The 13088-nt window shown below is 34.4% G+C and overlaps 1 protein-coding gene across 1 annotated transcript in view; it reads right to left on the reverse strand.

Annotated features, from left to right (window-relative positions):
• Positions 1-13088, reverse strand: part of LOC125649787 (uncharacterized) — a 70312-nt gene that overhangs the window by 20725 nt on the left and 36499 nt on the right. The window contains exons 17-23 of the mRNA XM_056166167.1: positions 12669-12791; positions 11888-12076; positions 10121-10263; positions 7357-7483; positions 7125-7250; positions 2884-3018; positions 1876-2034 (exon numbers count right to left, since the gene is read on the reverse strand). Coding sequence (XP_056022142.1) covers positions 1876-2034; positions 2884-3018; positions 7125-7250; positions 7357-7483; positions 10121-10263; positions 11888-12076; positions 12669-12791 — 1002 coding nt within the window. The remainder of the gene's footprint in view (positions 1-1875; positions 2035-2883; positions 3019-7124; positions 7251-7356; positions 7484-10120; positions 10264-11887; positions 12077-12668; positions 12792-13088) is intronic.

A 13088-nucleotide genomic window follows, 5' to 3' on the forward strand; every position in this document is an offset into this window, starting at 1 on the left:
GTCAGACTTTAGTATAGAAAGCTACAACTGTTGAAAGTCATGTAAAACATGGGGTACAGCAATTTTTTATGAACATGCTATACGTCTCTAAATCCCACTATATGGTGCAAAAACATTCTCAATTTTCTTCTTTTCTTTTTTTTTGAACTAAATCAGAAATTTAAACAATAGAAATGTATTAAAGGAAACCATCTTCTAATCTGAAATGAATCACCACATACAAATTGTGTAGTTTTCTTGAGCACTGAAAATAAAATGACAAAAATAACTGTAAAATTACAGATTAGGATACACAAATATTTATAGATAACACTAGCGGATGAAAAGAAAAAGATATTCAAGAAAAACATGTATATGATATTGGAAAAACAAACATGCAAACATAATGTTTCGTCCTTAAACATTTTTTTTAGTTATGAAAAGGGATATCCATTGTTTAATTTAGAAAATATCAAGATACCTGAAAACTACCACGTAGATAATGATAAATGTAATCATTCAATTTTCTGTACACAACTTACAAACCGCTACATGATTGAAAAGCTTTTTAAATACAAAATAAAACATATATTCATGCATTTATGTTATGCAAGATATGCTTTGAATAATATGGATATGTGCTCGATACTGTTCAATAGCTTGAAATGTGCAGGTAGTATTCAGTTTAAATTTAATATCATGAAGACTGTACAGTTCACAAAGGTCACTTAATATTGGACTATGTACAATAACTGTGGAATGGATTTTTACAAAATCAACATGGATTTTCAAATGGAAATACTAAGCTAGGTGTAGACAAAAAATAAAACGTCAAATTGATATAAAAATAGATGTGTTGTATAGCACTTGACGATATGTCTAGTTCATGCCATCTCACTCCCCAATGTTAATTACACAGAATTAAATTTCCTACATTTCAAACACAACCTTAACTTGTATTGAGGTTAACTTATAATATGGGTATATTTTCAAACAATCAGATATAATCATAACTTGATTTCCAATCATCCATTAGGTTTTATACAATCACATGTTCACACACACGTTTATGGGAATGGCCATGTGGTATTGTGATGCCTGTTGTCAATATCTGCATTCATAATAATAACATAATACACAGGTAATTACATAATTATCAACTCACTGGAATGTCAATTTTATAAATATTGAAATTACAACCATTTTTTAGTAAATCTATTTGTTTACAACCCATTTTTTAATGGTAAAATATCTTTTTAAAATACAGAAACATGTATAAAAATAGAAGAAAGAAACAAATTGTAAAATGTAAAAATAAAATATCCCATTGTGGTGGACACACACCAAATAAAATTACGGAAGTTTATATAATTACTAATATGCATTAGTCATACATATATCTACATAATACACGAAGCAGTGATTATCTCTACATAAATGCAGCATAAACTCAAAATATTTGCTTTGGGGCATGACATCACATAAACTCAGACTGCAACCTTCGCTTGGCCGGATATAACGTACTACATGTACATTTTTAGTAACCTTCACTCAGCCAGAAATATGTACATGTTTATGAACGTTTTGCTTTTACTTGAATTTTTCAAGTCCCATCATCTTCATCCATCAAATTAGTTGTTCAGGGTAATACTTAAATACTCGCTATTGCTAAATTCTCAAAAAGCAATTGAACTTGAATGGAAATGTTTCAAGGCACAATATCAAAATATAATGCATGGATAGTTCATTTTGGTCACTTTTATATTTCTGTATAAAGTTGCATTAAATTCATAAATTGGTGTAAAATGGAGGAGATTCAGTAATATCAAAACACCAATATCTCTATACTCTTCCACATTTAATGTGTCTCTTCCTGTTTGTTCTTTCAGCTCCTCAGCAAGGACTATGTCTAAAACTCCTCATCAGTGGGATCAGACACGAAGGTTTGTCTGCACCCCTCAGGAACGGGTGCTGTAGTAACTCAAATGCATTGGCTCGCTGAGAGGGATCACGCACCAACATCCTCTCCAGGAAACCTTGTAACCTCGGCGACACCTACCACAAGTAAACAAAATTTATCATTTTCAATAAACTTTGAAATACAGTATACTGGGAAATTTTCTGCCAGACACATTGAAAAATAATTTCGTCCTATTTCAAATTACCTCCAAGCCATTTAGAATTACTTTTGGGTAACGAGTTAATTTAAATTTGCTCAATTCTAAATTTGCCCATTCAAAGGGCAAATATAAAATGAGATGAAAATCTTGCGGTGTTCAGTAATACTCTCTCATATTTACATATCCAATATGTTTTCACCTTCGATATATTTACTTATATTGAAATGATAGCCATTTCCTCATGATTGTACACAATGTGCTTATGAATCTTGATAAATATGGTGTAACTATTTTAACAGTTGGAATATTCGAACAGAAATGAAAGTAAAATGTAAATATAAAATTAATTTCATTTTTGAAAATACATAGGGGTATGAACAGCAATGCGCTTCCTGGAGAATGCTGGCGTAAAGTATCACAGTTCATGCCCTCATGTAATTTCAAAAATGAAATTCATATCTTAAAAGTACATGTCAAACCACTGCAAGGAACATTATACAATTTCACACAATTTAAGGATGGAGAACTTTAATCCTGACTCTGTATACTATTTCACATAGTTTAAGGATGGAGAACTTTAATACTGACTCTGTATACTATTTCACACAGTTTAAGGATGGAGAACTTTAATCCTGACTCTGTATACTATTTCACACAGTTTAAGGATGGAGAACTTTAATACTGACTCTGTATACTATTTCACACAGTTTAAGGATGGAGAACTTTAATCCTGACTCTGTATACTATTTCACACAGTTTAAGGATGGAGAACTTTAATACTGACTCTGTGTACGTTCTTGAGTTTTGGTGGTGGCATGTCCCGGATTCTTCGCATTGCTTGTAGTGGCGGTTCATTGAAGAAGGGAGGCTCCCCATCAATCATCTCTATAACCATTATACCCAGAGACCAAATGTCAACCTGTCAGAGACAATCACCAAATACATTATCAAGGTTAGGAATGAAAACACTTGTCCAGCTTAAAAAAAAAACAACCCGAATTTACACTTCATCATGACTTTATAACAAATTTCATGGAAATACATATCATATATACTCGCCTATAAGTCGGATTTTTTGGAGTTAAATTTTGGTCCAAAACTCTATGTCCGACTTATAGGAGTGTCCTAAGAAGATTAGTATTTTTCTGGACGGCGTAATGTATAGCCTAGTATTTTTTAAACAAAAACAGTGACAAAATAAACAAAATAGTAACTGTTTAATTTGTTGAGAATAAAAAATGAAATATCGATGTCATATCCCAAAATATTATTGGATCACAGTCTTTTTTTACACAGATAAATACATAAGAGTATTGATATGAAATTGATTTGTCAAGAAAAAAATATCAAATATCGGCGTATTTCTCAAAATATTATTTGAAACAAAAGTAAAAACATTAGAGCATTGATTTGAAATTATCAACTGATTTTCGAAAAAAGTTAGACCGACTTATAAATGGGTCAATGGCAATTCCCTCCAAAATAACCTAATCAAAGGCCTGAAGGGCCTGAGAGTCGACTCGCATTTCATTGTCAACTGGAGTAGGTTATCTTCAAAGAGCATGATAGTGGTAATTAAGGATGAAGAACACCGTGTGTGTACATTGTATGTGTGTGCGCGTGTGTGGACGCTTCTTATAGCAGGATTTACTGTACTGACTCTTAGAGTTTATTTAGCAACTAGACGTAAAAAGCTACTATCTAAACAAAAAAGAAAATTGAAAAGGGTTATACATGAATCATTTGATTGATAATAGTGCCAAATTAATTCAAGAATTCAGTGGACAATATCTTATGTCCAGAGTGGACTGAGCATATGACCTAAAAATAAATAGGGGTCATCTACTCCTTAGGATGTACCAGTGTACCAAGTTTGGTGCCAATCAAGCAACTGATTCTTGAAATATAGGAGACAATACATTACTATGCCCAGTTTGACCCTTGACCAAATGAACCTAAAATTAATACGGGTCATTTACTCCTTAGGATTTACCAGCATACCAAGTTTGATGTCTGTCAAGCAAAGGGTTCTAAAGATATTGAGTGGACAGTATATTCATCATATGCCCAATTTGGCCCTTGACCTTTAACATGTGACCTCAAAATCAATAGGAATCTTCTACTCCTTAGGAAGTACCAGTGTTCCAAATTGATGTCTGTTGTGCAAAGGGTCATTAAGATATTGAATGAAGTATATTCCTATGTCCAGAGTGGATTGACCCTTGACCTTTGACCTGAAAATCAATTGGGGTCCTTCTCTACTTATAACCAACCAACATACATGGAATATCATAACTATCAAGTGAAGGATTCTCAAGATATTGAGCGAACATGTGGTCAACCAATCGACAAGTGCAAGTAATCCCCCCTTCTTTCTTCTTTGAAAGGGGGCATCAGTAATTGTTCACAGAATCTCAAATATAGTCACACGAATTTAGAAATATGACTAAATTGGTTTCCGTACTTCGGAAAATGTAAATACTGACATTCTCTCACCAGAGGGCGCGTTACCACAAGCTTCAAAGTGCGAGTAGCGCATGGAACTCTGGATAGAGAATGTATAGTGCGAGTACCACACGGAACTCTGGGTAGGGAATGTATAGTGTGAGTACCACATGGAACTCTGGGTAGGGAATGTATAGTGCGAGTAGCGCATGGAACTCTGGGTAGAGAATGAAATACTGACTGTTACAATGACATTAATGGGCTTCCATACTGTTACCCTTAAAAAATACAATCAGAATAATGCATAATTATATTTATTACACCCATACTTAACTCAATATAGTACGCATATTGTTTACATCCTGTAACTAATTATCATGAAACAGCAAATCAAAATTCATCATTGTGCATTTTTTAAAATAACTGTCATATTACGATACCGTGACAAGCACTTGATATGTAGATCTTTCTCTCTGTGGCTTTCTGCACGATTTCCATAGGTCTGAGAATATGCAATTACTTTTAACTTTCCATTTCCAGTAAACGACTGATGTACTTTACCCATCTAAACTCGGGAAAATTTCGGAGTGTTATGTTTGAGTTCTTCATTTAGTACTGATCGATCAAATTATTGGCTTTGATAATTACAACGTTTATAATTAGGGCTGTTCCAGAAATGATCAAATGGGTGGGTCGGGCGGCAAATGATATTTTTTTGTGTGGGTGGTCGTATTTTTTCATATTTTAATTGGTCCGTGGTGGGATTGTTAATAAAATATTTATTATGGGTAGTGGGTAGTTTCTATTGTTTTATTTTGTGCTACGTGGGTGTTGAGTTTTCAGAATATTTTTATTGTCGCTCTTGTCGTGTTGGTTACAAAACGTCGGAGGGAAAATTGAAAACGTGCTTTCGAAATGCTGCTTTCGAAATCGAAAGTAACATAGAACTATTCGAGTTGTCGCTCTTTGCAGCGCATAACTTTCCATTACGGCACTCTTCAAATTAGAGGCGCGTTTAATAGGGACCCTTTGGACGTGATGGCGGCGAACTCTGTTCTGTAGATTATTACAGTTTACAGTGCATCGATTTTGGGAATATTTTGAAACCAATAGGTATTCCGTTTTCTAATAAAAATAGGCAAACCTTAGTTGATTTATACAAGGGCACCGATGCGTTATATTTATCAGTCGGTGTGATGGTGATATAGAGGCCTCCGGGCGCAGGCTCCATTAGAAGACGAACGATTCGTGGAAAAACATATCCATACCCATTTCATGATAATAGCATCGTTTGGACTCCCAATCTTTCCAGCATTCCCGCCATAGATGCCTTTGATTGTTGATGTGACATCGTTTCTTCATAACTACTGTGATACAATGTCGCACAGGCATTAACCCGTCATTGACTAGAATCCTCGCGAGATTTGTACCGTTTTCATTTTTAAAAATATTTTTGTGGTGGGTCTGGTTAGTTTTTTTTTTTTTATTAGATGGGTCATTGTAAAATGAGTTTATTAATTTGATGGGTCATGGGGTAATTTTTAATTTTTTTTTTATGGGTGCTTGGTATATACAAAAGGTGCCTCCCGACCCCCCCATGTATTTATTTCTGGAATAGCCCTTACCAATGAGGTGGTTATATTGCATCTTGGTACAACATTTTTTGCAGCTATTACAATACATTGAACACTCGTTCGATAAATTTTGAAACTTAAAACAAAGAAATTATCGAGTCTGTTAAAACTTTATTGCTACAAAATCTCATTATTCGGTGAAGATTGCTGCTCCGTAGTATGTATATGGACAAGAATTGTACACACGAACTGTGATATCAACAGACTGGATGAATTGTACACACGAACTGTGATATCAACAGACTGGATGCGTGTTCTCTGTCTCACCATAGTAGATTCCCGCAGAAATAGTCACATGATTTAGGCTTTTACACACTTTTGATGAGGCCTCAACAGGAAGTATAAATTGGTTGTAACAGACCCATACCATTTTCAAATATTTGCCATGCTTTTTCAACCTCAGAAAGCGAGATATTTATTTCTTTATTATAAAATATTTACTTAAACTATTTGTTTATGTTTACAGATGGATCTATTATTAGTAGTTGATATATTTACATGTATTCACATGTCACATGTTCAATAAACAAATACAATTGCCTGTGACACTTCATTTGCTTACATCATGTATTCATGTGCACTATATATAGTTTCTTTAATATATTGAGGGGACTCATTCAAATTACATTGTTATAAAAATGTCAACATATGGTATGTGTTCAAAACAATGAAGCTGTTCAAAAAAGAAAATCAAATTTTTGAAGATCTTTATGTGTGGTATTTATTTGCTCTCGGTGTAAGAATAAACAGAAAAGTTTGTGAGCCGCTAAAAATCCGCTTTTAGAATACACCGCCGACTGCAAGAAGCATCTCGCTTTGCGAGCTTACTAAAAAGCTATACAACCGAATTATAGGCGAACCGACTTAGAGGCGAGTATATACAGTACAGCACAAAGCTTTCTGCAAGAAATTGATAGAGGAAATAAATACAAGAATAAAAGTTTACCTCTGGTCCATAAGGTAACCTTGAAATGACCTCTGGAGCCATCCAGTATGGAGTGCCCACCAGAGATTTTCTTTTCGGCAGTTCTTGAGTAACTTGTGCACAGAATCCAAAGTCAGACAACTTCACCTATTTTTCCATAAAGAAAGATTAACCATAACAAAATTTAAACAAGGAATTTAAAAACAGAATATTTCCAATGCTTTAACCATTGGTGTGATGTCCACTTTGATACCTTTCCTTCCTGAGACAGTAATATGGAATCAGATTTGATGTCACGATGAATGACTCCATTAGAGTGAAGGAAGGACAGGGCTTTCAAACAAGCTTTACACACAGTAGCAATCTGGTTCTCGTCCATCCTACAAATATTACAAAGTCATGAGTAAATGTATGTCAGTAATACTGGTTCTTGTCCATCCTACAAATATTACAGAGTCATGAGTACTGTATGTCATGCAGTAATACTGGTTCTCATCCATCCTACAAATATTAGAGTCATGAGTATTGTATGTCAGTAATACTGGTTCTCGTCCATCCTACAAATATTACAAAGTTATGAGTATTGTATGTCAGTAATACTGGTTCTCGTCCATCCTACAAATATTACAGAGTCATGAGTACTGTATGTCATGCAGTAATACTGGTTCTCATCCATCCTACAAATATTAGAGTCATGAGTATTGTATGTCAGTAATACTGGTTCTCGTCCAACCTACAAATATTACAGAGTCATGAGTATTGTATGTCAGTAATACTGGTTCTCGTCCATCCTACAAATATTACAGAGTCATGAGTATTGTATGTCAGTAATACTGGTTCTCGTCCAACCTACAAATATTACAGAGTCATGAGTATTGTATGTCAGTAATACTGGTTCTCGTCCATCCTACAAATATTAAAGAGTCATGAGTATTGTATGTCAGTAATACTGGTTCTCGTCCAACCTACAAATATTACAGAGTCATGAGTATTGTATGTCAGTAATACTGGTTCTCGTCCATCCTACAAATATTACAGAGTCATGAGTATTGTATGTCAGTAATACTGGTTCTCGTCCATCCTACAAATATTACAGAGTCATGAGTATTGTATGTCAGTAATACTGGTTCTCGTCCATCCTACAAATATTACAGAGTCATGAGTACTGTATGTCATGCAGTAATACTGGTTCTCATCCATCCTACAAATATTAGAGTCATGAGTATTGTATGTCAGTAATACTGGTTCTCGTCCAACCTACAAATATTACAGTCATGAGTATTGTATGTCAGTAATACTGGTTCTCGTCCATCCTACAAATATTACAGAGTCATGAGTATTGTATGTCAGTAATACTGGTTCTCGTCCATCCTACAAATATTACAGAGTCATGAGTATTGTATGTCAGTAAAACTGGTTCTCATCCATCCTACAAATATTACAAAGTCATGAGTATTGTATGTCAGTAATACTGGTTCTCGTCCATCCTACAAATATTACAGATTCATGAGTATTGTATGTCAGTAATACTGGTTCTCGTCCATCCTACAAATATAACAGTCATGAGTATTGTACATGTATGTCAGTAAAACTGGTTCTCGTCCAACCTACAAATATAACAAAGTCATGAGTATTGTATGTCAGTAAAACTGGTTCTCGTCCATCCTACAAATATTACAGAGTCATGAATATTGTATGTCAGTAATATTGGTCCATTGTAAATGATGTTCAAAGTATTATCTTAATGATTGAAACTTGTGCATTGTGTTTATCTGGGTGTACATTTTTTGTGTTTATCTGGGTGAACTTTTTTGTGTTTATCTGGGTGTACATTTTTTGTGTTTATCTGGGTGTACATTTTTTGTGTTTATCTGGGTGTACATTTTTTTGTGAAGTCCTACAACTGGCTTATTTCAAACATGTTAAATCTTAACACTTTAAAATCCTAAAATTAAATAGGTTTTCCTGACTCTCTTATTTTTCTTTATTCTACAGACATAATCAACAGGGGTCGAAATTAACTTTTTCCACCACTGGCTTATTTTAGCCTGTGGGTAAAAAATCCACAGGCTAAAATGAAAATAATGAAGCAGTGCTCTTTTTTCGTGTTTTTTTTTTAATCAATGATTTTCCCCCATCATTACTGAGCCTAGTGGGTCAACAGGCACCGTTTGGACAAGACACTAAGTTACGTAAGTCATATGGTGCAATGTTTTGGTCTGTTGATTATCGCACCTCTAATCCACAACCTGATTTTTAAAAGCGAATCCCAGACTCATGGTTTTATAAGCAGCACGATCACAAGCCCCATGAACTTTTTTGAGAATCGTCTTCGTGGTGAGCAATGCACTCGTGTCATCACTACAACCCGACCTCAATTTGACAATAAATTAATTTAGATAGGACATTCTCAGGATTCTGATAAAAATAACTACCGGAAGACTTGGTAAAACATAGACTCCGATTTTTTTTTTTTTTTTTTAAGATAAATAAATAACAAAAACCTCATACTTGGAATTCAATTTAATCACCCCTATTGGTGAACAGGACTCGTGGCACTTGTCTATATTTTTCATCATAATGCGATGCGCGATGTCCGACCTCTAAAGCATTTGTTTGACTCCTAGTTTCTTAAAAAATCATAAAAGAAAAATCCGGATAGAAACGATTGTTGAAATCGGTCGTTCATGTAAGCGTTTTTATGATTCAGAGTGCAAGTTTAAGAAAAGCGAATAGCGCATCACCGTATAAAACGGATACAATACGATCATGGTTTGTAAATCACCACTCGCTAAGATTTTCGAGCGCCCACTATTTTTACTCGCTATTTTTCAAATGTACTTGCATTTCTCGCTAATTTCGAGCCCTGAATCAACTAGGTAGAAGTGAGAAAAAGGCTGTGTCCTTTTTCCTGTTTTTAACTGAGATGGCCTGGGAACCCTTTCTTTTAACAAATAACACTTGTGTTCATTAATCTGGATATCAATTGTGTTTTTGAAAACTGTAATGTGACTAACTTGGTGTTCGTCTGGTTCACTACAATGTCTGTGAGGGCGCCACCTTCCAGGAACTCCATTACTACCCATAATTCATCACCCACCAGGAAGCTGTCATACATATCCACAATATTCTGGTGATGATAATCCCTCATTATTACAACCTGGCAATGAAATATCAGAATGTAGTTCTCACTTTCATCATCAGTACTCAGGAACACTTCATCAACAAACAGATTTAAAAAAAAAATGTAAATGTATTCCATCTGCTATATTGAATGTTACAGCAATAATAAAATCAAACACTACTGTATTAAACATGTAATACAATGAACACCTGGTACAAACATATACATGTTAATTGCCACACATAAACATAAATTAAAACATACAGAACCCTGCTGTATTTCAAGCTAAAATCAAAGTGTTACTTTAACATCACCTTTGACATCATTAACCAGAATTTAGACGTAACGTCATTTTGCCTTTATTACGTGCACCATGAATAAAGTTTGTGAAATGACCAGTTTTCAAGTACTTAGCATGCCATACATTCACAGACGCATCATCTCTGTGACCTTGACCTTCTTGATCCCAGATTGAGTGGGTACCTTTTCTGACCAATTATCACTAAAGAACTGAATATGAAGCCCATCATTTGAAAAATACTACATTGATATCATACAATCTTCATTCATTTTACCTTTGACCTCAAAATGTGTATACAGGTGACTCTCAATAACTTGAACTTCAAGGGACTTTGATAAAACGTCAAGAGATCGAGAGTTCGAAATTTGGAAATTGAAGGTCCGACCATATCGTTCAGATTTTACAGTAACCACAAATGTTTACCAGCAAGATCATAGGATCGTTTTGACATGTTTTCCTTCATATCTGTCAGGTAGTTCATTTGATTTCAAAATAAGGAACCTTATTTTGCATTGATAAAAAGATTTCAAAGTTTATGTATATTTATTTGTTCTTTTCTCATGCTTACATAGGCGTACAAAACTGATTTTCGATAAAGCTTTACTATTGCTAACTAAACAGAGCTCAAATTGATGTTGCTTTACACAAAGCATAAATTCTAATGAGTAAAATGATGTTTTAAAGTAACTTTACACAAAGAACAAACTCGAGAAATTTAACAGTCTGTAGATCTCTAAATTATTGTCTCTAAATTAATGTTTCAAATCTACTCTCTCGTTGTCAAGTCAAAAAAAATTATATATTTTATTCCTAGTTGGATTATATATACAAATTTTAAACACCACAAGACCCCAGGGTAGGGTGAAAACTGACCAATCAACCAATTACATAATCAAGTGATCACTTCCACAAAGAAGCAGGGGTGCTCCAATGTATCAACTATGTAAACACCTAATTACCACAACCAGATGCAAGCCTCCAGCATTTAACAAAATCCAGGTAAGGACCAAGTGGAAATAATTATACGCTTAGGCAATGGTGTGTATGCGCTACCACCACTTCGCGAGATCGAGAGTAAAAAACAATGAAATATTTATGGGGCCCAACTTCCCTTTGAGAGATCAAGAACTTCAAGAGATTGAATGTTTGAGAGATCGATAGCAAATTTGCTAAGTTATATAGAGAAAAAAAATCAGGACCATGATTTCATTTCAAAAGATTGAGAACTTTGAGAGATCGAAGTTCCAACTATCAAGAGTCACCTGTAAATATCTACACAAACAAACGTGTATATTAGGTGTTTGTTTTACATCTATAAACCAGCTATATATCCTGTTTTCACACTAACAGATTCCTTACTTCATTAAAAAGCAGTTCTCTTCTTTGCTGTTTTCGTAGGTCCATCTTCTTCACAGCAACCTGAGCACCGGTGCTGCCCTGTGTAGCAATACACACAATACCAGTGGACCCTTCTCCTATCTTGCTGAAATTGTCTAGGTCCTCTCTTGGGTCCCCTGGACTGACAACCATTTGTAATGCTGCTCGGAACTGTAACAATAAAAAAAATAATCTAAATGGACGTTACTTATTTGAATTTTTTCCAAACATAAAACACATACACAACTTCTGTGTAATAGTGAGAAATGCTTAATCGAAATTAATTCTATAAATTATTAAAATCTCAACTTCTTAAAACAAACTTTCCTCCTCTTTCAACAAAACATTAAAAACTTAACAGGCTTGGTCAAGCAAAATCAATTATAAAGGATAATTATTAAGGATAATAAAGGAAATTATTTACAAGATCACAATAAATAATGCAAATTACTTATCAAAAACAACTAATAGTAACAAGAACTTTCAAATAATATATATATATATATGTCAGTACAGCATTTTAAATACTTTCAGTTGGAAGTTAAATGTGCTTTTAAGATGAGGTTAATCTGATACACCTAGATTGAATAACACATTCCACAGTGAGGTGTTGAACACTGATATGCTATCCCAAGGGTCTCTCATTGTAACACTATTACATACTGCTACCACTGCTATTGATAGTGGCAGATAAATACATGTGCTCATACCCATCTCTTGTTCCACGACAAGCCACAATTTTCCCCTGACAGTTCGCCTTTACCTGTTCATGTGACAGTCTCTGTTGTTCAGGTACAGCCGCATTGGGAGGAGGCTTGGTGGGGGATTGCTGAGGAGGTCCCATTTTTGGAGGTCCTTGTTGATAGCCCTGTTGTGGATGAGGTGCCTGAAAACAAATTTCACAGTGTTTAACTCTGTAAAGAGTGATATGTGAAAGTTAATTTCCATGGTAGTTATTCTGTGAATATTCACTAATAATAAGCATATACATTGTACATTCATTTTCGAAGTAATTACAGTAAAATGAAAAATAATGTGTGTTTCCCCTTGCAGTAAGGGAAAAAATCAAGGTGTCTTGCACAATTTCATAAGATACTGAATCTTTATCAAGTTTCATTCCAATCCCATTTTAAACTGTAGTAAAAAAAAAAAAACACCCAGTATTTACAAATATTCCAATATA

Source organism: Ostrea edulis, chromosome 5 (assembly GCF_947568905.1).
Source record: "Ostrea edulis chromosome 5, xbOstEdul1.1, whole genome shotgun sequence".
Taxonomy (NCBI): domain Eukaryota; kingdom Metazoa; phylum Mollusca; class Bivalvia; order Ostreida; family Ostreidae; genus Ostrea; species Ostrea edulis.